Source organism: Podarcis filfolensis (assembly GCF_964270895.1).
Source record: "Podarcis filfolensis genome assembly, chromosome: 8".
Classification (NCBI taxonomy): domain Eukaryota; kingdom Metazoa; phylum Chordata; class Lepidosauria; order Squamata; family Lacertidae; genus Podarcis; species Podarcis filfolensis.
The window spans coordinates 71,076,746-71,103,613 of NC_139611.1; the positions used below are offsets into that span (position 1 = coordinate 71,076,746).

At 48.3% G+C, this 26,868-nt stretch overlaps 1 protein-coding gene across 3 annotated transcripts in view; it reads right to left on the reverse strand.

Moving 5' to 3' along the window:
- Positions 1-2,854: 2,854 nt before the first annotated feature.
- KIRREL2 (kirre like nephrin family adhesion molecule 2) overlaps positions 2,855-26,868 on the reverse strand; it is a 60,628-nt gene continuing 36,614 nt past the window's right edge. The window contains exons 2-15 of one of the 3 annotated variants that reach the window (XM_083627110.1): positions 24,540-24,689; positions 24,234-24,383; positions 21,544-21,701; positions 19,509-19,659; positions 18,373-18,478; positions 17,013-17,161; positions 15,537-15,664; positions 14,943-15,069; positions 14,424-14,524; positions 11,493-11,691; positions 10,637-10,744; positions 9,497-9,606; positions 6,484-6,567; positions 2,855-4,593 (exon numbers count right to left, since the gene is read on the reverse strand). In XM_083627110.1, the coding sequence (XP_083483236.1) occupies positions 4,150-4,593; positions 6,484-6,567; positions 9,497-9,606; positions 10,637-10,744; positions 11,493-11,691; positions 14,424-14,524; positions 14,943-15,069; positions 15,537-15,664; positions 17,013-17,161; positions 18,373-18,478; positions 19,509-19,659; positions 21,544-21,701; positions 24,234-24,383; positions 24,540-24,689 (2,165 nt within the window). In that variant the 3' untranslated portion in view covers positions 2,855-4,149. Of the gene's footprint in view, positions 4,594-6,483; positions 6,568-9,496; positions 9,607-10,636; positions 10,748-11,492; positions 11,692-14,423; positions 14,525-14,942; positions 15,070-15,536; positions 15,665-17,012; positions 17,162-18,372; positions 18,479-19,508; positions 19,660-21,543; positions 21,702-24,233; positions 24,384-24,539; positions 24,690-26,868 lie in introns of all 3 variants that reach the window. The other 2 variants (XM_083627109.1, XM_083627111.1) reach the window with 2 other exon arrangements.

Consider the following 26,868-nt stretch of genomic DNA (forward strand, 5'->3'; position numbering starts at 1 on the left):
TCTCTGGGTTGTGGAATGTTCTTGCTTATTTCTGTACTTCAAGCTGCTGCTAAATGACAAAGGAAAAGGCCAGGCTGCTGTTTTTCTGGACAGTTGGGAACCTCATGTGCTGACCAGTGTGTACATACATAATAGAATCATAGAATTATAGAGTTCTATGGAAGGGACTCAAGGTTCATTTAACCTGAAGTGAAAGTAAATAATATCATCATCATCATCATCATCATCATCATCAAGAACAACAATAATAACAGGAGCCTGCAAGCAGGACCTCAGCAGAACAACACTCTCCCCATCAACTGTACAGTGGTACCTCGGGTTAAGTACTTAATTCGTTCCGGATGTCTGTTCTTAACCTGAAACTGTTCTTAACCTGAAGCACCACTTTAGCTAATGGGGCCTCCTGCTGTTGCCGCGCCGCCGGAACATGATTTCTGTTCTCATCCTGAAGCAAAGTTCTTAACCCGAGGTACTATTTCTGGGTTAGTGGAGTCTGTAACCTGAAGCGCATGTAACCTGAAGCGTATGTAACCCAAGGTACCACTGTATTCTTAAGGGTACTGCCTCTGGCAGTGAGGAACACAACTATCAATGCTAGTATCTTCCACGACACCCATTTGGGACGATGTTTTACCAAAACTATCTCACACTCCCTGCCACAGCACCACACATTTTTGTGTGTGCGGGGAGGTGGTGGTGGGAAAGGCTGCCATTCCCTGCAAGTTATATACCAGCAGCAAAGAGGAGCACTACTTTTAGCAGACAATTTAAAAGATAGTAAGGATAAAAATGACGATGCTCTTTAAACAACGCAAGCATGTGGCTAATGTAACACTCATGAGAAGCAGAGATATTCACTGATTTCACACACACAGTCATTTCCCGCCCCCCAGCCGGTGAGATACCCGCCCACCCATCTGGTTTCAAAAGCAGCAGTGCCACAGCGGAGAACCTGTGAAATATCGCTGAAGTGGAAAAAGAAATGCTGAAACAGGAAGGGTTTGGTGTAGCAAGCAAATCTCTTTCACTCACTGTGTTGTGTATGTGTAACATAGGAACCTGTCTTATAGATCAAGTAAAACTGTTTGTTCGTCTGGTATTATCCACTCTGACTGGAGTCTCCAGCATGTGTCCTTCACCTGCAACCAGCTATTGCACCTGAGGTCTTCTGCATGCAGTGCTTGTGTGCTGCCACTGAACGTGTGCACCCCTTCCCCCAAAATAAAGCACTTCTCATCTGGTGTAACTTAGGGATAGACGAGGCTCAATTTCTCATTTTCCTAGTCTTAAATTCAGTTTGTCACAATTCCATAGTGATTTGTGAAAACTCTCCCCCTCCCAAATCCTCAGGAAAATTTGTCAGCGGATTTCTCCTAATAAACACATTTTTTGTATGCAGTTTTGATTAATATACAGAAGCAACTTCTCCTAAAATAATGCATTTTTCATATGTAGTTTCCCCTAATCTGTGTATTCTGCCTGCAAACTTTCCCCTGATGTATGATTTCTGTTCACATGATTTGGTGGGAAAACTGCATTGCAAAATTTGGAGACGTACGGAATTTGAAGGATGCATTTCGGGTTGTGTAACGGTTTGAGAAGTGTAAATTACTTCTCACACGGGTGTGGCACTGTGGTCTAAACCACAGAGCCTAGGGCTTTCCGATCAGAAGGTCAGCAGTTCGAATCCCCGTGAAGGGGTGAGCTCCCGTTGTCAAGTCCCAGCTCCTGTTCGAAAGCACATCAAAGTCAAGTAGATAAATAGGTACTGCTCCGGCGGGAAGGTAAACGGTGTTTCCGTGCACTGCTCTGTTTCGCCAGAAGCAGCTTAGTCATGCTGGCCACATGACCTGGAAGCTCTCTGTGGACAAACACCGGCTCCCTTGGCCTATAGAGCGAGATGAGCGCACAACCCCAGAGTTGTCTGCAACTGGACCTAACGCTCAGGGGTACCTTTACCTTTTTAAAAACCCCTTTACTTGGCCTTTGCATACCCGCCTGCTACTTGGTTTTTGTAGCAGGAGATGCCAGGGCTGGAACCTGAGATGCTGTCTCTCCCCAAAGGGTGTTGTGCTATGTCAGAGATGCTAGGGGGAAGCCCCCATTGTGGAGGAGAAAAAGGGTTCAGCACCTTCAGTGTTTATTGCACAACAGGGGATTTTACCAATGCTGCTGAAATCTGTTCTTCTGTAAAAGGGTCAAATGTGCAGGAGTCGTGTTCAGTGTTGCATTGGGTCAGAGCTGTGGCTCTGCTTCAGTTCCATGGAAGTGCAGAAGAGAGTATTGGGTACCGCTTTTGGAGAATCTAAGGCAGAGGTGGGCAACCTGTGACCTTTAATTATAGTCCATCTGTTATGTTCTGAAGTTCTCACCCTGGGCCAGCAGGGGGATACTGTAGATAGTTATGCAAATAAGGGATCGAAAGTGACGTTCAGTGATTGGATAGTTTTAGAAAATTGTTACAGTTACGTTGTATTGGAGCTCTATATAAGTAGGCTGGCTGAACCCTTCAGTCCAGTTCTGTTCTGGCCTGTGAATAAACAAGAGCTGTTTGAAGAATCGCTGTGTCGTCTGATATGTTCACCCACAACTAAACACCATCAACATCTGGAGGGCCAACGGTTCCCCACCTTTTCCTTCAGATTTTGAGTTTTAAAAGGAAAGGCTCCAGATCTCATAGGTTGCAAATATATGCTGGAATGTATATGGGTAACATACATTTTTCCCTACCAGCCAGTCTGACCTGGTACAAGGCAGCTTCCTCTGTTCCCAGAATTCTTCTGGTGTGTATTTGTGCTCTGTCCTGCGACCTAGCATTCTAAGGCTAAAATAACAAAAGCATAACTCCGTCCTGCTTTTTAAATTAAATATAAATATTTGAATTCTGCAGTAGGCAATACATTTACAACTCCCCCTCGTCTTACGCAATGCACTCAAACAGGCGTGACCGTTGTGTGCTAGTGTGAAATCCCAGTCTAATAATAATAAAAATGCAAAAACAAGCAAAACAGGGGGAAATACCCCCCCAAACCTAAACCACTCCCAAGCGATTCTGGAAAGATCGAAACAAAAATGTCAGAACCATCAATAGCAGAGAAATACACTTAAGGCAAAAAGTAATAACAAGGAATAACTTATTAAAAAGAAAAGAAAAGAGAAAGAATCCCACAAATGAAATCAACAGATCCCATTGGCTTTTGGCTTCCTATATCCTCCCACATCCCATCCTTGGCTTTTTTAATAATTGGATTTTAATCCTCAGCATCAACCTGTCATTTTAAATGTGCCTAAAAAGAGTCCTGGCAAGTCTTAAAATGGAATAAACGTTGAGCACTATCGCCACCTCCCTGTCGGTCCGGTGCAGTGCAGGTGCCATCTTGTTCGAAGTGCAGTGCCTGGTTTATTTGCTTGTCTTTAATTAAAGGGGATGGGCGGGAGTCTAGAAGACACCCCAGCTAAAGAGGTGGACAGGGGGAATGATTTAAACCACAGCATCAAGCCAGGAAAAAATTAAAAGGCAAGCACTAGGGAGGGGCCCATGCTTGGAGATTTCCCAGAATCATGCGGCTGGTGGAGAATCTTGCCTTGATGGCAGGGGATTTGCCCTTGAGGCAGCTCTGTTTCAGGGTGAGGAGAGAGAACAAGCATCACATAGTCCCGTCACTGTCCTGGCACCGTTTTCAGCACCCACTAGCTTCTTACGCCATTGCTTTTGTCTGACAGACAACCGTGCCCGCCATTTTGAATCCGGATTCTTACAAGCCAAGACAGATTCCCCAGAAAGTCTGTCCTCTGTTTCAGCCAAGGCAGTGCGCTTTCCACCATTTTCAAACCCACTCTTCACGTCCTGGCGCGAAGGCAGGCAGGTTGTTGGTTTCCTTGCTGCCCGAGGGAGATGGGCTTGGTCCCTGTCAGAAGATGGCGAGAGGGCTGTCGGCCATCTTGGCTGCCAAGCCAGCTACCTGCCGCCGTCCCCACCCCACCCCACCGATATACACACAAGGAGAATTGGGCACCCTCAGGAGGAAAACGAGGGTCGCAAGTCTATCACCCTGGCAGTTCTGAGTCCGTTAGCCACAAGTGAGCAGAGCCCGTTCCCTTTTCTCTTTCTCCGGAGGTGACCGGCATTTGGCAGGGGACGGGCACGAGTCATACGTGGGTCTGCATGCGCTGGTGAGCGGGGCGCCCATAGTCAGACTGTTGGGACAAGGACGTGTAGGAGAAGCGAGAGCAACCCGAGACTTTGCTGGCCTGGTCCGACTGCCCGTAGCCGCTCTCCGCTTTCTCGTAGCTGCTTGGTTTGACATAGCTGGTGAAGGCCCGGCTATAGGGGGCGGTGAGGTAGGCCGTCCCACTGTAGATGTTCTCCTGGGGGAAAAGACGCTCATGGGGGTCGTAGGCTGAGCGGGAGCCGGGCGTGCCCAGGGTATAGCGGTGAGCATATTCGTACAGCTTGGGCTGAACTGGCCCCGTGGAAGGGTACAGAGAGGTCGCCCCGAACAATGGGCGGGGGGCCGGCGTGTACTCCGAGAAGCTGCTAACCAAACTTGGTTCCTCATGGGCGCGCACCTTGTAGTAGCCATTGGTGGGATCCTATGGAAGAAAAAATATATATCTGTATTGGAATGCCAGGGAAGCAAATGTCAGGCTGTGCCCCAAAGAATCTGAATACAGTGGTACCTCGGGTTAAGTACTTAATTCGTTCCAGAGGTCCGTACTTAACCTGAAACTGTTCTTAACCTGAAGCACCGCTTTAGCTAATGGGGCCTCCTGCTGCTGCCGCGCTGCCGGAGCACAATTTCTGTTCTCAACCTGAAGCAAAGTTCTTAACCTGAAGCACTATTTCTGGGTTAGTGGAGTATGTAACCTGAAGTGTATGTAACCTGAAGCGTATGTAACCTGAGGTACCACTGTATATGGGAAAGAATTGTGTACAGCTGAAAACGCTGGCAGCATTAAAATAAATTCAACAGTGTAAATAAGTTTTGATGGATGCAATAATGGAATACTGAATGGTATTGCTTTTGTAAAATGTGCAGGGATTTATGATATGTAAAATGAACCATGGAAAGAGAAGAAGGGAAGTCATTAATATCTTAAGGATGTAAAATGAGTATTTTCAATGGTAAAACAGAAAAGGTAATAAAAATCATACGCAAAGAATCTGAGAGAGAATTGACAGTGTGGTGTAGTGGTTGGAACTCAGGAGACCCAGGTTGAAACCACCACTGGCCACTTCCAAGCAGAGTTAGACCCCTTTTAACAGCCATGGTTCCCCCCAAAGAATCCTGGGAACTGCGGTTTGTTAAGGGTGTCAAGAGTTGTTTGGAGATTCTTCAGAGAGCTAAAAATTCCCAGAGTGGCTTAAAAATTCCCAGAGCTGCAGAAGCCAGGCTGGACGTTCAGCTTCCAAAAATTGTTTGAAAACTGGAAAACTCACTTCTGGATTTCGATCGTTCGGGAGCCGATTTGTTTGGGAGCCAAGGCGTTTGAGATCCAAGGTACGACTGTATACCACCAATTTAGGATTACTGTCAAATTGTCAAATGACTGTTTTTAAAACTGGGTTTTGCCACCAAATTTTAACTATGTTTTTTAAATCATTGGTGCAGTCCTGCCATTTATCCTTTGTTGTACATTGCCCAGGGGTTCTTTGGGGGGAAGGGCCATTTACAATTACGACAAATAATCATAATAATCATTGATGTGATTTTGTTGCTTAAGCATAGTACCCAAGAGAGCTACTGGTCTGTCCCTTTCTACAGCTGGGGAGCTAAATTTCAACTACTGGGACCTGTCTTTAACTGAGCTGCCTTATGTATTTACAAAAAAGAAGAGGGCCTTTTCTGCAGTGGCACCCACACTCTGGAATGCCCTCTCCAAATAGGCACATTTGGTGCCCGTATTACAATCTTGTCAAGTCCTGTGCATTTTAGGTGGAATTTTGCCTTACTTCGTTTCTCACTTCTTTTAAAAATGGTTTTAGCCTGCCGCCGCTTGGCTGAATATAACAATATTTTATTTGTTTATTTAAGAATCTATTGTTTATTTGTTGGTTTTTATGTTGTATTTATGTTTTGAAATCTTTGGTGGTGGTGACGAAGTATTTTAAATGATTAAACATTTTTTGAAAAGGAGGAGGAGATGGCTGTTATTCCCATGCCCTTATCGGAGGAGACAGATAACTAGAAAATGGGACAGGCTTTTGGTATGGATTAGGAAGGCACTTTTAAATGTTCGTGTGACTCTTTGGTCTTTGAGAGGTTCAGAAAGGTATACTTAGGGCAGCGGTGGTGAACCTGTGGCCCTCCAGATGTTTGGACTCCAGATGTTATCAGCCCCTTCCAGCCTGGCCAACAGTCAGGGATGATGATGGGAGATGGAGCCAAGAACATCTGGAAGCCACTGGCTGGCCAACCCTGACGTAGGGCTCTTGTACGGTAGGCAGAGCGGTCAGCCTCCCAAAGCCCCAGCTGAGCTCACCTTCAGCTCTTGGCTCCCTTCGTCATCCTCCAGGATCTCACTGTGCTCAGTGTGGGATGTAGCTGGAGACTCACTGCTTGTGGCCTGGGGGGAGATGAAGGGGGAAAGATGAGCAGCCTATAGAAAATGCCCTCCTTGTCCTGGCTTGAGTTCTTTAGGTCCCCTAGGACCAGGCAAGGCAAGACAGTGGAGATCCATAACAGCATCTCCTCTTGTCTTCTCTTTATTATCATTCAGGCTGTGAGGGCTATTCCTTATGTAAATACCACCACCTGCGTGTGAGAGGGGCATAATCTGTAGGCTCACGGAAACAATGAGGTTTGCAGAAGTACATTTTTTTGAGCTCAAGGGAAGACCTCCACCTCTGGCAAACAGCCCAAACCCTCCTGTCCTATTAGTGACCAGTCTAAGGGAGGTGGGGCTGGGGGAAGACAAATTATTACTGAGTTTTGAATGGTATGGAAAGGGTGGAGAGAGATCTTCTCTCTCATCCTACTAGAACTTGGGCATGGGTGCCTGATGAAATTGATCAAGGGCACAATGGATGGTTTAAACCAGTGTTTCTCAGTTGTTTTTGGACTACAGTTCCCCTCATCCCTGACCATCCTGCTAGCTAGGGATCATGGGAGCTGTAGTCAGTCCAGCAACAGCTGGAGACCCAAGGTTGGCAATCACTGGTTTAGACTGCTGAAATTAATAGACACGGCACATTTATTTATTTAAGTCATTGTTTGCGTTTCTAAGTGCTGTGTGCTTAAAAACAATCCATAGAAAATGGGACAACAAAACATTAAAGTTTGCCATAAAGCCGATCCCTACTCCAACATGCCTGCTGAAACAAGGAAGTCTTTTGTCATGTGTGTGAAGTGCAAGAAAGGTGCCCGTGGGAGTTATAAATATTATGAGCATTATTATATAATGGACTTGGGCCCTCAACACTGAATTCAGGGCTTCTAGTAGTTAAGTTATGGGGGACCCCAACAGAGACTCCCCGAAGGATCTCAGTGGTCAGGCCAGGATATAAAGGATCAGTCCTTAAGATAGCCTTGACCCAAGTTGTTAAGGGCCTTGCAAATTAATACAGGAACCCTGAACTTGTCCCAGTAACACATGGGCAGCCAGTATAAGCTTGAAGCATGTGCTGGTGGTAGGTAGTCTGTCCCTATCAATGGTCTAGTTGCTGCATTTTGCACCAGCTGGAGGTTCCAGACCAGACACAAGGGTAGCCCCACAAAGAGCGCATTGCAGTGCTCAAGTCTTGGTTAATTATCAGTATGCAAGGATGGCTGCTAGCTTAGATGGCCTTTTAGAAGAGTTAGGCAAAAACTCGTGGAGGGTAGAACAAATTGGTACCATGAGAGGAGCAATGTAGCCTCCATGTTCAGAGGCCATGTCGCAGCCTATGTATACCTGGGTGCCAGTTCTTGGTGGTCAGCGAAACCTTCTAACAACCCAGTGAGGACTGAGCATTAAAAAAGAGGGCCCAGACTTCGCTAACTAATGGAGTGGGGAGAAAAATGGAAAACCAGGTAGGAGGGGGAATGGGATATATTGGGAAAGTGTATGGGCTGGCTGGCTGGCAGGCCAGACACCCTGAAGAGCACAGAATCGTAGACTTGTAGAACTAGAGGGGACCACAAGGGTCATCTAGTCCAGCCCCCTATGATGTAGGAATCTTTTGCCCACCTTGGTGCTCGAACCCATGGCCCTGAGATTAAGAGTCTCATGCTCTAATGACTAAGCTATCCCAGCACTCCACCCTGCAACATTTTGTTGTATGCCCCACTTGCACTTTTGAATACCAAATATGGGAGGCTTGTGGGTTTTCCGGAAACATCTGCTTGCCCACAAGTGGGAAAAGAATGCTGGACTCTGGAAGGGCTCTACTTGTATTCTTAGCAGGCTGTGTGCTTTGTGCATTGCAGTAGTAGTAGTAGTAGTAGTAGTAGTAATAATAATAATAATAATAATAATAATAATAATAATAATAATAATAATAATTTATTTATACCCTGCCCAACTGGCTGGGTTTCCCCAGCCACTCTGGGCGGCTCCCAACCGAATGTTAAAAACACATTACAGCATTAAACATTAAAAACTTCCCTAAACAGGGCTGCCTTCAGATGTCTTTTAAAAGTCAGATAGTTGTTTATTTCCTTGACATCTGATGGGAGGGCATTCCACAGGGTGGGCACCACTACTGAGAAGGCCCTCTGTCTGGTTCCCTGTAACCTCACTTCTCACAGTTAGGGAACCACCAGAAGGCCCTTGGCACTAGACCTCTGTGTCCGGGCTGAATGATGGGGGTGGAGACGCTCCTTCAGGTATACTGGGCCAAGGCCAGTTAGGGCTTTAAAGGTCGGCACCAACACTTTGAATTGTGCTCAGAAACATACTGGGAACCAATGTAGGTCTTTCAGGACCGGCATTATATGGTCTCAGCGGCCACTCCCAGTCACCAGTCTAGCTGCCGCATTCTGGATTAATTGTAGTTTCCAGGTCACCTTCAAAGGTAGCCCCATGCAGAGTGCATTGCAGTAGTCCAAGCGGGAGATAACCAGAGCATGCACTACTCTGGCGAACTGACCTGCGCCTCCATGGAAAGCTGTGAGTCAGGGGCACAGTTATCTCATTCAGGACCAGGGAGTCCCCCACTTCTACCCCCCCCAAACAGTACTTCTGTCTTGTCAGGATTCAACCTCAATGATAACTTCCATCATCTCTGGCCCTAACTGGCTGTGTTGGGTGGGGCTGAGGAGTTGCACAGTCCCATTCGGAGAGACCCATTGCAATAAATGAACATGACTAGCTTTGGTCCATGAATTTAAATGGGTCTACTCTGATTAGAAGTTAGTTGGCAACAACCCTTGGAGTCCCAGAACATCTGGAGGGTGATGGGCTCCACACCTCTGTTTCATAGGCTAGCAAGAGAGGACCTCCAGAGAGTGCTTTCATGTATATTAAGTACCTTTTGAGTCATTGGGCAGCGCACCAGGACACCGGCTCTACTCACCATGGGCTCCTTGGCATCGTCTTCGGTCTCGCTTGGCCGGCTGGGGCTGCTCTCGCTCGTCGTGATCTGTACCAGGATGTCTGCCTTGGAGAGCTGTGTTCCCCGCTTGGCTGCAGAAGAGGCAGAGTGACAGATACAGGCATGAATTCGGCCTTCTTTGCCTGCAGCTCCACACAAAGATGACCTTCCTTGCCTCACAGAACTTGGGCTTTTGGATGGACACACACATGAAGGTATCACAGGAGGAGATACCCTAGGCTCCACTGTGCTTCCTTAAATGTCTGTTCCTTTATACAGGGCAGCATGGCTGAGTGGTACAAAACTGCAGGAGATTCCAGGTTCAATCCCAAGCACCTCAAGGTAGGGCTGGGAGAGAATCCTGCCCCCAAACCTGTCCTGAACCTGTTTCTGAACTGCAGTTAGTCTGTTTCTTTTTTTTTTTTAAAGTGGATTTGTCACGCTAGGGCACCAGAGCCCTTTAATCTACTGTTTAGTGGCACAAATTTAACATTTTCCAGCATGTGCTCCTAGATGCCCATGCAGATAGGATTTGAGTAAGAACAGCAGTGTGTGTGGGTGCGACCTTTCTGTTTTAATTCTGTGATAAGGTGAAGGTATAGAGTAACTATAATATGCAACATAAATTGAAATTATGGGAGAACTATGGAGGGAGAGAGGGGAAGTCGTAGGTGGAGTGATTGGTTGTTAAACTTGAAATGTTACTGAATTGCTTGTTATCTGTCTGTCTATCTATCTATCTATCTATCTATCTATCTATCTATCTATCTATCATCTGGTACGGTCTTGCTCACTCTGCTTGGCAGTGCCAGATCTCCAAACACAGGTCTTGGAGCCCCTTTTGAACTGGGAGACACTGGAGAAAGACGTTTCTCCAGGTGAGGCATGTGCTCTGAACAGGTGTGCTGAGCAATGGTCCCTCCTCTCCAGTAATGCCTCCTGCTGGGACATGACCTCCCAGCCTCCCTTCTCTTCCCTGCTGTGCTATTCCGGCTCGTGTCACCTCCTTCAAACACAATGCACCCTCCCCAGGCTCTCTTTAGTCTTCCAGGTGCACTTCAAGTCTGGAACGACCTACAAAGCAAGGGGAGGGGGGGGAGAGGGGGCTGCGGAGATCCTCACCTTTCCCACAGCGCTTGCGCCGGTAGCAGAGAGAGAAGAAGACCACCAGGAGAAGGAGAGCAGCAACGCCGGAGGCAGCCAAAGCACCCAAAATTAGGACGGACAGGACTTCTGATGGGAATAAGATGGGTTATTTACACACGCACGCACACACACACTTTTTATTTGTCGTATTAGGTAGCCTTGCTCTCTCTTGAAGAAATTCAGAGCAATTTACAAGGGTTTATTATCCCATGTTGTCACTGCAACTACTCTGTGGCTGCTGAGAGACAGCGATTTGCCCACAGGAGGTTTGTGGCTATGATTTGAACTCCGATCTCCCTGCTCTGAATTTGACACTAGGTGGCCTAGTAGGGGGAGGGCCTGGGTCAGCACTTCGCATCCTCAGGCAGCTTCTAAGGGCTCACCCATACTGCCTGCTCTGGGATTCCCCACAATATTATTTTTCTAGTCTGATATACTCTGGGCAGTGCCATGCTAGGGGCATTGTGGGAAATAATGATCATCATCATATCATCACTTTTTCCAGAAAGGTGAGCTCAAAGCAACTTGGAGAAGCAAATGTTAAAAATAAGTGGAAGGACAAGAGGAAAAACAACCTAAGGTCCTCACCTATAGTATGTATAAAAAAAGCAAATGCAATGGAATCCCACTCCCATTAAAAGATAAGCAGAAATTAAGGTCCAAAGAACCTGGAGGAATATAAATGTGGCCCTTCAGATGCCATTGGACTACAACTCCCATCGTCCCTGCCATGCTGGCTGTGACTGATGGGGTTTGGAGTCTGCCAGCATCTGGAGGGCTGCAGGTCTTCCCTCCATGCCCCAGGCTTCCTGGCCAAAGATGGGAGCCTCACCTTGGCGGCGCAAGCTGACTGCCGCAGAGCGGGCACCAAAGCGGTTCCAGGCCGTGCAGTTGTAGGGCAGGGCAAAGTCGGAGTCGTGGGTCGGGTCGATCAGCAAGGCCGAGAGCACCCCTTGGTCCGTCACCACTGTGTCCACGGTGAAGCGATCCAGCGATCCAGCATCCAGCACCCGTTCGCCCCATGCCCAGGCCTGCGACAAGGGGAAAGGGAGAGGATCAAGGCTATGAACAGCAGTGGGGCATTGGGACGGAGGCGGGCAGGGGCGCAACACCTGGACCTAAGGGAGAGCTACCTGCAAACACTGCATGTCAAATAAGCAAGAGAGATATCCACCAAATAAGCCGAGCAGAGGGAGAGGGAGGTTACATCAGCTTGCAAGGCCAACGGGTCAAACGGCTACCTTTTTATTTTGCACAATTCCCCGTTATGCTCAACCAAAATGTTACAAACTAGTGAGCAAGCTTTTGAGTCTGCCAGAAGATTTTATCAGGCTGGATGCTAAGCAAAACAGGAGGGTGGGTGTGCTAGGAGAGCTGGCTTGTGGCTATACTGTTTGCATTTGTCATATATTCATTATTTGCTGTACACCTTAGAAAGGTCATGGCAATGGTGGTTGTCATGGAGAGCTCCTGCACTTTGGAATGTATCCTTATGCCATTGGTAGGCAGATGGGAGACTCAAGTGTGCTAAGAGGGTTTTGACCCAGAGCCAGTGCGCGTGTGACAGTTGTCACATGCACACTCTTTAGAAACACAACTCCATGTGGCATTTCCTCCACCTTGTGGCTGGCTGATCACGTGCATCGTGCAAAAAAAAAAAAACACTATGGAAAAAATAGGATCGTTTGCACCATGTAAAAACAAACCAAAACATAAACTAACAACTCATGGTGCACCAAAATCACCATGCAAGAATCTTTCAGATTCTTGTGTGCAATGTAGAAAAATAGACCACACACAAAAATCTGCTTATTTTGTCCAGGCTGCTGCAGATCTGTTTGATCTCTGCCTCTCGAGTGGAAGGGGGCTGGGAAATCACCAGAACTGCACAGTCAGTCACGACCCACAAATAGCTCTCCAGATGTTAATAGGCACCTTGCGTAGTGATTTAAAGCTGCAAGGGGAGCGCTAGGCCTTCTGAGGATTTCTCGGCGTGGTGGGAACAAAGTCAATAAACCTTTGCTCTGCCTGGTGCATCCAAGTTGTATCATTCACTGACTTTCAAGAATGCAGGGTTCCCCCACTCCCCCTTTTCTAAAAACCCACCAGCTTCTCAAAAACCTTTGATCTGGGGAGGGGTGGGGGTGGCAATCTGCCATCTGGAGGCAGGTGGAAACACATATGGGATCCTGATTCAGGCTGGGACTGGAGGAGGGGGTTTAACCCTTCCCCCTCCGTGCTGTTCTCTCAGGTGAACACGAGAGCAACCACGGCATCTATGTTTTGACTCATTAGCTAGTAGGTTTTTTTTTTTTTAGCAGGTGGAGGGAGATTTCAGCCAGAAAAAAACAATAACAGCACAGAGGGGCAAAGGTGAACCCCAGTGTGGGGAACCTTTGGTCCTCCAGATGTTCCTGAACTATAACTCCCATCAGCCCCAGTAGGCATGGTCAATAGCCAGGGATGATAGGAGTTGCAGTTCAGCAGCAACTGGAAGCCCCAAAGTTCCCCACAAAGCCCCGCAACTCTAATCTGAACCGGACAAAACGCAAAAATAAAAAATCCCATGGATCTCCTCTAGTTGGTCAAGGAGAAATTAAAAGGCCAGAACGCTGTGTGCTTTGGGATAGAACATTGGGATTCTGGGCCAAGAAACGCTGAATTCAGTGACCCATATAAATCCTGCAGATTAAGCAACTTTTCCACACTGAGCTGCTTATTTTGCACAATTCATTCTGCCACTGCTGAAGGGGGCAAAGGGCAATGCTGTGTCTGGCGGAGCCCCACACCCTCCGATGGAGAGCTTGCTCAGAGTGTGTCTCAGCTCAGAGCAACCCTGAAGCTGCAGCATAGCCACATTTGGGATATCGCAAGCAGTTTTGGTTGGGGAACGACCATAACTCTGTTGTAGAGCACGAGTTGAAGAGCTCATTGGACCAGTCCTTATTTTTAACAGCAGCTTTGTCTGCTGCAGCTCATCCCTGATTTGATGTGTTTTCATTTTTATAATGCGCTCGTGTCAAATTTGTTATAAGCAGTCCTGACCATCACTTCCCTCCCCCATTTCCCAGCTGAAAGGTAAGATAAAGATACTTGTATAATAAAGAAATAGTGAAGTTCAACTTGAAACTATAGTGAAAGCTGCCAGAGCTTGCCCCAAGATGGGCAGGAAAAAATGCACACATGTTTTAAGAACAACTATCCAATAGCCGCTGTGCCTATGTAATATTATGTACTTCCAGAGGGCTAGAAACCTGCGTACTCTTGATTAAAAAGTTGAGATTTCCAGAATGATGAATTCCTGAGCTTGCAAAGTACTACTATGATAATTTAAAATAATAATAATTTATTATTTATACCCTGCCCATCTGGCCGGGTTTCCCCAACTACTCTTGGCGGCTCCCAACAGAATTAATGATAATAATAATATTTTAAAAAACGATAAAACATCAGACATTAAAAACTTCCCTAAACAGGGCTGCCTTCAGATGTCATCTAAAAGTCAAGTAGTTGTTTATTTCCTTGACATCTGATGGAAGGCTGTTCCACAGGGCGGGTGCCACTACTGAGAAGGCCCTCTGCTGGGTTCCCTGTGGCTTCACTTCTCACAGTGAGGGAACTGCCAGAAGGCCCTCGGAGCTGGACTTCAGTGTCTGGGCTGAACAATTGGGGTGGAGACGCTCCTTCAGGTATACTGAAGTACACACAGGTTAAGGGACAAGGAACAGCAGATCTGGAAAGGCTAGTTGACTGAAGTACTTACTATCCTATCGGGAGGTGGAACGCTCCCCACTAAGCACTCCAGCCGTGCCTTGGTCCCCACTGCAGTCTGCTGGCTTGGTTCTGCGCTGATAATGGGCGGACCTGGAAAAGAGGACACAATCAGGGCAGTGTTCAAAACAGAAGAGGCCCTTTCTCCCCTCCCCATCCCTTAGTTACTGTTTTAGAAGGCTACAGGAGCTGGTTATGATTTGGTTAAAAAGAGAGCATCTCAGGTATAGAGGCTTGCAGATTTCATCAAGGCTCCCTCCTATCTTTCACAGGGAAGGGGGGCATACAGCTCAATGGTAAAGCATCTGCCATGCATGCAGAGCAGAAAGATCCATGGTTCCATCTCTGGCTTTTCCAGGTAGGAACGAGAAGGACAGCGGTCAAAGCTAAGCCAGCTTCTTATGGTCCCCAAGGCAAGCTGCAATCCCATCCCGTCTTTGCTCTGCTCTGCTCCCTTTAACAGTCTTGCCACACCCGCCACCCGGTCCCGACGCAAGGCCAGGCCCCTCACCGTTCACAGCCAGGGTCACCTCCTTCTCCGCCACTCCAATGCGTGGCACAATGGCTTTGCACACATAAACTCCGGCGTCTTCCTGCGTCACCGCCTTGAGATGCAGAGTGTTGCCGTTGCTCAGTACCTGCTGGTACAAGGAGTTCTGGTCGTGGCTCTCTTAGGACCAAAGGAATCTTTCCAGCAGGGGTGGGGAGTCTCTCTCCTGACCCCAGTCCCTGGGGGTAACTTGTTGGGGGCTGCATGCTGGCGATGGGCGGGGCCAGAGGCAAAGTGGGTGGGGCATCCTTCACTCTCTTGCCTTCTGTGTTTATAGGCAAGTGAAGCAGTGGCAGGTGGGCCTCCGAGATCTACTTCTTATCTTCTTCCAAAATTTGTGTAATTTGCAAATTACAATCCCAGAGCTATTTATTTTTTTAACTCCCAACTTTTGGGGGAAAAGGGAAATTGGTATGATTTGAAAGATGCAAGCAAATTCAGAGCGCATGGGCTCCTGGTGTAAATCACTCGCCATATTAGACTCTTTCTATTTCATATTTGTTTCTCGTTGTTGTTATAATAAAAATCTGAACAGGGGGCTGATGCTGCACTTACCACACTAGACCCTTTCTTGGTCCAGGCCAGGGTGAGAGGCGGATTCCCAGTCCAGGTACAGGTGAAAGAGGCGTCTGCACCAATGTCCACTGTCAGGGGCTTTGGCTGAGAGATGAGGCGGGGTCCGACTGCAGACAGAAAGAAAGGGGTTGCCGAGAGTTAGTTGAATGGAGCGACTGACCTTCAGCCTCAGTCTCCCTATCTGCAATATGGGAATAATGATACTGGAAGTAACTACCTTCTGGAGGTTTTGTAAGAATCATGGCAAGAGGGTATAAGAAGCACATTGACCATGTAAATTAGGGTTGGGGTGAAAATTTAGAGCTAGTGTCTGACTAATCTATGAGCGTTCCTGCTCGAATTTTTGTGAACAGGGTTGAAGCAGACACAGCCCATTCTGAGCAAGGTTGTCACACTCTGAGCCAAGGTCAAGTCCATCAAAGGACCTATTTGCAAACTGAAGGAAATGATGTCTCCAATAGCTTGCATAGGGGCACTTCTAGCAGGGCTGATCACAAAATAATGGTTGCTGTCTGTGTGCAAAAGCTTAACCCCTTGCAAAGTGGGCTTTCCCCTCCCCCTAGAGCATCTGTTTTTGCTGGAACAAGGCTTTTTGCTGGAGCAGAGAGAGGTGGGAATAATAGTTGTTCCCCACCGACCACCCGTAATATTTCCAAGTACTCAAAAAACCTTCCAATGTTTGTGAGAGCACTCAAAAGCCATTGCTTGCAACGCACCTCTCCATCATTTCAAAGGCAAACAGAGGTTGTTCACCCATCCTGAATGTAATTCCAAGGATTCCTGTCATGACCTACACTAGCCAAACAGGATGGCAAGGGACTGTCTGAGGCAAGAGCCTGTCAGTCCATTATCTGAACTTATCACAGTTACATACCCTAATTACATTACCCATAAGCAGAGTAAACCTTGGGAGACCCTCTGCCAAACTCCATTTTAGGCACATTGAAAGCTGCCTTCCACAAGGCCAGGCCAGGTCACCAATGTTCTCGGGACAGTGGGCATGCTTTGGCCTTTTGAGAAAGTGTCGTGGGAGCAAAATGGCTGCTGTTGTGCATGTGGCATTGTGACACAAAATGGCTGCTGTGGAGGCCATGTCGGAGCGGCCAAGCAAGTTCAAGCAGGAACGGAGCAGCAACAGCAAATGTCTTTTACACATTGTGGATTTTTGAGGGTGTATTGACTGAGACTTAGGAGATACTGGTGGGCACTTGCAGTTGTCACACTGGTGACCCCAGAGTCTGGTAATTTATCCACCCTGCTCAGTGTTTTTCACTTGGACTTTCTCTGACATTCTCAGGTCTCCTAGAGGGATCTTTCCCATTGCTCTACTTCTTTATTCTTTTAAGGGAAGATGGCGGGGGCTGACCCTGGGATTTTCTGGGTGCCAAGTGTGTTCTCTGCCACTGAGCTATGCCCCCACTTATCTCGGGATCTGGAGCCGCCTCCTTTACTTACAATGCACATCCACCAGCGTGCTGACATTGGTGCTGCCCACAGCATTGGACACCTCACATGACACAGGCTCTGTGAAGAAGGACTGGTCAACCGTTGCCTCGTAGCTGTCGCCATTGGCCTCTGGAATAGGCACACCTCCTTTCGCCCACCTGTGAAGAGATGTGCGGTCTTAGGAGAGATTGGCTCAAGGGGTCCTTTATGAGGAAAGGTTCCCCTATGTCAGGGCCAGGGACATTCCAGCTCATGGGCCAAATGTGGGTTGCAAGGCCTTCCCATTTTGGACCACAAGGCCATTTCCCCCCCTAAAACCATGCCCATCATATGTGACATCAGGTGCAGGGCAGGTGGGGTGCAGCTTCAGAGAGCAGGATTGAACCATCCCTACACCAGCTGACATGTGGGTAGTTCAATCCTGCTTACTTCAGGTGCACCAGCCAGTTCCCAGTGCCCAAACCCTGCACAAAGCAGGATTGAACCCTCTGATGTGTGGAGAGTTCACTCCTGCTTTGTGCAGGATCTCTGCTCACCTCGGCGGTTCACCTTGGACAGCAGGGTGCGACAACCCACTTGTCAATCACCCAAAGTCAATACGATGTCAGGTGGTTGGTTCATCAAAGTTGGCCCATTGTAGGAAGGGAAGATGTCTGACCCAATGGACCCCAAAAATATCCCCCTCTCCTGCCCTGTGTGGTATGCCATACAATGCTGGGGGATCTTTTATTTAGAAAGCAGGTGCATAAGGAGCGACTTGAGAGAGATATATAAAATCATGCGCTGGGTGGGGAAAGTGAACCGAAGTTCCTCTCCCTCCCTGTGGCCCATCCAATGAAGCAGAAAGGCAGGAGATTCAGAATGGATAAAAGAAACGACTTCCTCACACAGGGCAGAGTCGAACTGTAGAACTCTCTGCCACAAGATTTGGAGATGGCAACCAACTTAGGAGGTTTCAAAGAGGGATTAGGCAGGTGCTTGGAGGGTTAGACTGTCAGTGGGTACTAGTCATGATGGCTATGCAGTAACACCAGTGCCTAAGAAGGCGGCAGAGGGCCAAATTGCTCTCATGTCCTGCATTTGGGCTTCCAGAAGCCATCTGGCTGGCGACTGAAGGAAACAGGATGTTGGACTAGATGGACTTCTGGCCTGATTCCCCAGGGCTCTTGTCTTCCTTTGAAAGGCAAAGAAGGGTGAGGAAAGGGCAAGAACCACAGCAAAGGAAAGCAAATACACTTTGCTGTCTTGCTAACCGGCAAGCGTCAACCAGCGTGCCATCTCTGGTGTTGCCATTAGAGGGCATCCCAGTCACACCATTGCTGCTGCATGATCTCTGATGGGCAGGCTGTCTCCTCTTTCTAGCCCTTACCTGTATCCTGTCACTTCGGGGTTGGAGGTGGCCGTGCAGAGGAAGCTCACTTTGCCACCCTCGGCCACAGTTTGTGGCTGCACCGAGAGCATGACAACCGGTGGATCTGCAAGACAGAGGGAGAGGAACGGATGAAAATCCTGAACATTTATTTCCTTTAGTGTAAAGGCCCCAGTGACCTGGCGAAGGGATCCCCAAAAGGTAAGGTTTATGCCTTGTTTCTCCCCGAGGCCTTTATCCCAATTGTGAAATGGGTACCAAAGTTTGTGCCTATAGCTAGCATCAGCTTGGATTTTTTACCATCCATCGCTGCATCTGCCTGGCTCCCTTACTATCAACCTATGCAATGTCTGTTAGCTGTTCCACCTGGGTACAGTCAGTTAGGCTGCTGCCAAGGCAAGTAGCTAGGATTCCACATAGCTTGCTGCTCCAGGTTTCCGTGCTTTCAGAAGCCCCGAGCCACAGCAAGGTACCAAGAGCACTGCTTCTGCAGGACATAAGGACTCCAGGGGCGGCTCCAAGCTCTTATTTCGTTTGGATCACTCACAGCGACCTAGGCCCCTCTGGGCTATGCATTTAAAGCGGTATCACCGCACTTTAAACTGTACTTTATCAACGACGCTGAGAGTTGTTAGTAGGCCCCATTCCCTTCACAGAACTACACACAATTCAGAGTGTTCCCTGGGAAAGGGGATTGCTCAACCCCTTTGGGAATTGTAGCTCTGTGAGGGGAATTGGAATCTCTTTTGGCAACTCTCAGCACCCTTAACAAACCACATTTCCCAGGATTCCTTGGGGAAAGACGTGGTTGTTTAAAATGGCATCGTAGCATTTTAAATTTACGGTGTGAATGTGGCCATGTTTATTGCACCACAAAGCCATCCTGCCATGTGAAACAGCTCCGTTTCCTCTCTTCCCAATTCTCCTTCAACATAGGAAGCTGCCTCCCTCATACTGACTCAGACCACCAACTCAGTATTGCCTACACTGACTGGCAGCACCTCTCCAGGCAGGGAAAACGCCCAGCCACAACTGAAGTTGCCGGGAGATTGAACCCAGGAACTTCTGCGTGGAAGGCAGATGCGCTATCAGAGAGTCCCACCCCTTCCTGGCAGGCCCATGCCCTGTGGGCTCACATTGCACATTGAGGGTGACCGTGGTCTGCTTGCCGGCTGGGGCTGCTGGGTTGCTGACTCGGCAGGTGAACGAGCTGCCCATGTCCCTGCTGCTGGGGGTCAAGAGGAGGGTGCTGACAGCCACTTCTCGCTTGCCGTCGTCCATGAGGGCCTGCAGGAGAGGAAGGAGAAGGGTTTCCATGTTGAATATTTCCTTGGATAGCCACGCTCTGGAGACAGGGCCTCTACACACACACACACACACACACACACACACACACACACACACACACAGAGTTCTTTTTTCTAGCCTGCATCTTGTATTCATTTACTAGATTTGTATACTGCCTGTCCGCCAAGGCACCCAAGGAGATTTCCCATTTTAAAACCCTAAAATGAATCCATTATATATCAAATGTAGAGCAACAGAGTCCTCTCTGGCCAATGGGGAGCTGGTGGCATGCGTGCTTTGTGGCCTAGGCTCCCTTGCTTCTTCCTTCCCTCGGGGCAGGCAGGTCTAACATTACCATTTGTGAATGTGTGAATACAACAACCAGTGGCTGAAAAAGCTTGTATATCATCAGGCACATTTCATAGAACGCCGGGATTGGTCGTGTCTCCTTGTTCAAATGTACACTGAGTGTTGGAGCCAAGCTTGCTGCTGTGCAATGCGTCTCGCCTTTATTGAAATAACTTTGCTGGGCTTTGGTCTGTTCCTGAGCATGGTTCAAAGTAGTGGTGGCTTAACTGAGGGAAGCTGGACCGAGGAATCTGTGGCCCTTCAGTGGCCATTGGACTACAACTCCCATCAGCCTCAGTTGGCATGACCAAGGAATGCTGGGAGTTGTAATCCAACCTTGCTGGTAGAGCATGAGACTCTTGCTTTCAGGGTTGTGGCTTTGAGCCCCATGTTGAGTGAAAGATTTTTGCATTGCAGGGGGTTGGACGAGATGACCCTTGTGGTCCCACCCAATTCTACAATTCTATGATTCACTGAACATCTGGAGGGTCACAGGCTCCCCATGCCTGGTATGCTGAGATAGTTCCCTGGTTGATATGGTCACAAAGTCCTGAGCCAGCCCAGATAGGGCAGGCTTGGTGTGGCGGTTGAAGTCCCCAAGCACAATCGACTGTGGGTTCACCAGCACTCCTCATGCAGGGGGCTATTGGGCAATAACAGGGATGCAGGTGGAGCTGTGGTCTAAACCACTGAGCCTCTTGGGCTTGCTGATTGGAAGGCTGGCTGTTCGAATCCCCATGACGGAGTGAGCCCCCATTGCTCTGTCCCAGCTCCTGCCAACCTAGCAGTTCGAAAGCACACCAGTGCAAATAGATAAATAGGTACCACTGCAGCAGAAAGGTAAACAGTGTTTTCGTGTGCTCTGGCACTCATCACACTGTCCTGTTGGGCCAGACACCATTTAGTCATGCTGGCCACACAACCTAGAAAGCTGTCTGTGGACAAACGCTGGCTCCTTCGGCCTGAAAGCGAGATGAGCACCGAACCCCATAGTCGCCTTTGACTTAACCGTCCAGGGGTCCTTTACCTTTTACCTTTTTTTATTGGGCAGTGAGGGCTATTGGGCAGTGAGGGCTATTGTTTCATCTCTGGGACCCTAATCCTAACCCTAATGCTCAGAACAACCCCTAAAACATGACATTAGCTTCTCAGTGAAAAATAACGGAGAAATAACAAGAAGGATGGAGTTACAATGAGTGACAGTGACAACCTGTGTTTTTGCACCACCAAGAGCTTGGGAGAGATCTGGCCTTCCCAGTTTGTCCACTGAGGTCTTGGTAATACACACCAGGTCAGCCCTGTCATCCACAATTAAATTGTGGAGGAGCCTGCTTTTATTATGGACTGACTTGTCGTTCGGCAACAGCAGCACTAGGTGAAAGGATAAGTCAGCCTGACAACCCAGATTGTGTTGGACGAAGGGAGGGTGCTGGATGTTTTGCCAGCCTTACCCAGATAGATCTCAGACTCTCTGTCCTACTTTTGACCCCCCTCCTCTGCTTGTCTAGTTCTTGCCAACACTCAGCAAAGTCTCACCTTGGAGTACACGGCAGACTCCTGGCGTTGCCCATCTCGGTACCAGCTGATTTCGGCAGCTGGCTTGGCCCCGGCAGCACGGCACGACAAGTTGTAGGGGATGTTGGATATCACATGCACGATGGGACCGTTCTGGATCTCGGGGTCATTGGGAGGGACTTGGAAGAAGAGACATGGAGAAGATAGGTTAGCTGTGTTACCTGGTAAGGGGGCACACTCCCAGGTGCAAGAGGGCCACACAGGCTTCTTCAGAAAAAAAAACAACACTCTGGGCAGGGCGGAAGAAGCAGGAGAGAGTTTCCATCGGAGCCAGATTTTGTGAAGAGGGAGAAGTGAAGCACTTAATCGTTTACTGCACAACAGCCAGCAACTTCCTGCCAGCAGATTTTTCTGGCTGGCCCCCATTCTTCAGGGGATACGCAGCAAAACCAGCTTATCATGTATGTGAGTCCTTTCTCCAGAAAACCATTAGCTGAGGTCTACAGAGGGAGCAGCACTGCCAGGTGTGAGCAGAGCCAGATAGGATTGCAGCAAAGTCCTGGCTGCAGTAGCTGGTCCTTGGGTGCATCTTTAATATAGGGCTGGGGTGGGCTGCTGAACGCAGCTGGTGGGCTGGATCCTTACCTGCCCACACCTGCGACAAGCCAACCTTGACAGGTGGAAAGTCTTTCCCATCACCTGCTTGCCAGATCCTTTAAATGTGAGATGGTGGGGATAGAACCAGGAACTATGCATGCGAAGCATGAGCTTGTCCGCAAAGCTGGCATTAAAATGGCACTGAGATCTAGGCCTTTGATAGCAGCGAAGGGGTGTAGCTCAGTGGTAGGACACATGCTTTGAATGCAGAAGGTCCCAGGTTCAATCCCCAGGTGGGCACATTGGTGGTAATGGGACAGATAGATGCACGCCAACTCTTCACCGCACATAGGAGAGTGGGCCAGCGTAAAAGTATATTTCTGATTCAGCCAAGACACAGGAAGGTGTGCTAAAAAACCAGTGAGTCAGGAATTCCTAACTAGTGGAGAGACGTCTTGAGTACTCCATAGGGATGGGGAAGAAATTCAATTCATCTCACATTTAAAGGCAAAGCTACCTAATTTGCCGTTTCCAAACGAGCCAATGAACTGAGGCACAGTTGCCCTTTAAAGTTCGCACAGCTCTGAATTTTGCAATGCAGTCAAGCCATGCGTACAAAAATGCCTAGATTAGGGTAAAGCATGTCTATGAATGAATATGAAAGTATTGTACAAAAATGCATTATATTAGGGGACCTTGCTTGCAGAAATGTGTATGTTTGTCAAAACGGCAGCTGTTAGGAGAAATCCACACTGAAATTGGTGAATTTTCATGAGGGTGGGATTTTTGTTTTTGTCAAAAAATAATAATCTCAAATTGCTGCAGAAATGTGGGGGGCTAAATTCCAGATTGGGTAAAATGAGAGAAATGGAAAATGACCCATTTGTTCAACCCTACTTCCCAGCAACTAAAAGAGTACAGGATTCGGCCTGGGCAGCAGCGCAGCTGATGGGCTGTCACAACAACGTATCCTCCAGCTCCATTTATGCTGCCAAGACACATAGATAGATTAGCAGAAAAGCCAGGAAGGCTTTGCCAGTACGAGATCCAAGAAGCCAGAACTGGATGCAGGAATTTTCGACTCTCGCTATATATTAACTAGGATTGCCTTCTCCCTGGTTCTGAATGGGGTAACTGTGCCCCAGACGGGCCAGGTGCACAGCCTGGGAGTCATTTTGGTCTCACATCTGTCCATGGAGGCACAGGTCAATTCTGTGTCGAGGGCAGCTGTTTATCAGCTCCATCTGGTACATAGGCTGACACCCTACCTGCCCGCAGACTGTCTCGCCAGAGTGGTGCATGCTCTAGTTTTCTCCCACTTGGACTACTGCAATGCGCTCTACGTGGGGCTACCTCTGAAGGGGATCCGGAAACTACAACTAATCCAGAATGTGGCAGCTAGACTGGTGACTGGGAGTGGCTGCCGAGACCTCATAACACCGGTCCTGAAAGACCTACATTGGCTCCCAGTATGTTTCTGAGCACAATTCAAAGTATTGGTGCTGACCTTTAAATCCCTAAACGGGTTCGGCCCAGTATACCTGAAGGAGCATCTCCACCCCCATCGTTCAGCCCAGACACCGAGGTCCAGCTCCGAGTGCCTTCTGGCAGTTCCCTCACTGCAAGGTTACAGGGAACCAGGCACAGGGCCTTTTCGGTAGTTCCACCCTGTGGAACACCCTCCCACCAGATGTCAAGGTAATAAGCAACTATCTGACTTTTAAAAGACATCTGAAGGCAGCCCTGTTTAGGGAAGTTTTTAATGTTTAATGCTGTATTGTGTTTTTAACATTTGGTTGGGAGCCGCCCAGAGCGGCTGGGGAAACCCAGCCAGATGGGCGTGGTATAAGTAATAAATTACTACTACTACTACTACTACTACTACTACTACTTCAATGCACAAAGCACACAGCCCGCTAAGAATACAAGTAGAGCCCTTATTATCATTATCATTATTGGGGGGAGAAAGAACGGTTTTGAAAAACTGGATTTTAAGCACGCTAGAGCCTGAGCAACTCTGGTCAAGGATGGGGCTGCCTCAAAAAGAGGGTGAAGTGGGAGAATCGTGTCAGTGGTCCGAGGAATGAAGTGGGGTGTGTGTGAAGAGAACTCACTGAGTACGGTCAGCTTGGCCCTCTGCGATCGCAGGGCGGCCTGAGTGGCCTGGCATTCATAGATGGCATCATCATCCAGTTCGGCGTAGTCAATCTTCAGGTTATGCTGCCCAGCAGATGCATCTCCGACAATGGAGTAGCGTGACCAGCCTGCAGCGAGGAGAAAAGCAGGTTATCACGTAAGGTAAGTTTGCAGAACCTAGGATGCAAAGAGGCACCCGCAGCGCCCCCTGGAGTCGTACAGGTTTACTACAGCGACTAATCGCTACTGTACCCGCTTCCCTCCCAGTACCACGGCGAGCGTACCTGGCAGGTCTCTTTCTCCCCCCAAGGCCAGCCCGTCCTTGGTCCACTGCACCATGCCTCGGTAGCCCATCACCACGCAAGCCAGCGTCACGGACTGTCCGGACACAATCACCTGGTCCATGGGCTGTTGGAAGAAATAGGCTGCCAACCCTGGGGAGGAAAGAACAACAGGACCAAGGTGGTTAAGGTCAAGCAATTGGGGAGAGATTCAGAGTTCAGTCTGCGTTTAAAGATGAACCTTCCACACTTGTGCTTTCTGAAACAACACGTGAGCCAAAACACAGCCTTCCGTCGAGACCTGAGCTCCTCCGAATCTTGCGGCGCGGTTCTCCCAGCCCAGAAACGTCTGCGAAAACACATGTAGGAGGGTAACGTGTGCAGGGCACAGAGGAGTGAAAACAGAGTGGGGAAATGTGTCTGGGTTGGGGAGATTGCTTTGCAAACGTGTGTACGTCAGGCAAAATTGTACATGAAATTGTGCATTTTAGGTGAAATTCACCCCCAACACACACACACACACACACACACACACACACACACAGGCAGAGAATGGAAGAAGGGGAAATGGAGAGAAGCTGAAATCGACAGAATTGCACATCCCTACTAGTGATGTGGGAGATCTGCGCCTGTTTACCCTCCTCCCTGGGGAAAAACCTGTACCCCAGCTGAGGTGAGTGCATGTCCCAATAACATTCCTCCTCCTGTTGGTAAATTCTTCCGTCTCTTTCCTTTTGTGGGAGAAGCAGCAAAAGCCACAAACACACTGAGGAGACCTGGGAGGAGTGAGAGGGGGGTTTGCGAAGCAAGAGAGCAGGGAGGGAAAGCTGATAGAGGAGAGTTTCAATTTTTTGAGGCGCCGCAGGAGCCCCCGGGTCCCTGGCACTGCCTTATCTCCGCGCCACAGACTGCTGAGGTGCTGGTTTGGTGTGCTCTGCACATGCCCTTCAGCCAAGGAAGCCTCTGTTTCCACTTTGTGTTCCCACCGTCAAACAGCTTTCTTTTGCTCTCCCTTCCCCTGGCTCTAGGCAAATGCATTAAAAGAAACTTTAGAGGTGGCGTGTGTGTGTGTGTGTGTGTGTGTGTGTGTGTGGACACACACACGTGCGCAAGCAAGTAAATCACTGCACCCTCTGGGGTGCTCTATTTGCTTTGGGTGGAGGAAGGATCTGGGGGTCAATAAGAATGCAGGAAACGCCCAGATTATGCGGGAATAAATCAGTATATCCCATTATACTGTCAATCCCAATAAAACAATGTAGGTTTTTCTTTATTGCCTGCTTTGCAGTTGTTTTTCATTTGTCATGAATGTATTAGGAGGATATTTTGTTTAGCTGTTGCTTGAAAATGTGGAATTTCCGTTGTATTGCTTGTAGTTCTTCATGTGCAATGGTTTATTCTGACATCCTGTTCAGCAGTTAACTATAATGTTCTGTAATGTAGGGTTTTTAAAGGGTGGGGTCTCCCCCCCATTGAATCTTTATTTATTATGTTATGAGGCTGTGTAGACACTATACCTTTAAGGCACATTTGGAACACATTGTTTCCCTCAGAGAATTCTGGGCCCTGTAGTTTACCCTTCACAGAGCAACAATTTCCAGAAACCTTTAACAAACTACAATGTCCAGAATTCTTTGAGGGAAAGAATGGTGCTTTAAAGGCATAGCGCATACACATTGTCAGGTGTGTGCTTGGGGTTCTGTCCAACCTTAATCATACTTAAGAGTAAACCCACTGAATGTAATGGACATCACTAACTTAGATCCATTCATTTTAATGGGTTGACTCGAGTAAAACATGGATACAATCCCAATGGTGGAGCTACTTACTCTAGCACCGGAAGTGGCGTACATCCGGGGGCGTGGCTGGCACGCATCCCAGGGGGGCGTGGCCACGATGTCACCCCCCGGATGGCGGACCGCCCCCCACCCCCACCTTTGTCTGCCAGTGTACAATCCTTACTCTTCCAACCAGTACATAAACTGTTTAAACAAAGAAACAAAACAGTCCCCTTTCATTTATTTTGCTATTTTGTTTATTTGAGAAATGCTTCAATAAAATTCCCAGAGCAGCTTTGCATAGGACCAAGGACTGTTTTTCCACCTGTGCATGTCCTTTAAAATCCTGAACATGTTCATGCAGCCAGAGTGTCATGTCTTATCAGGGGCTATTACGCAAATGGATTTCAAGGATCGTACATGCGCCTAGGCAGCCGTGGATGATCTCCACTCCCTGCCTTCGCGCAGACAGTGGAACAGATCCATGCTGCTGCCCCAGAGACCACGGGCTCCTCCCGGGGACCTGAAGACTCAGCTTTCACCCTCATTTGCTT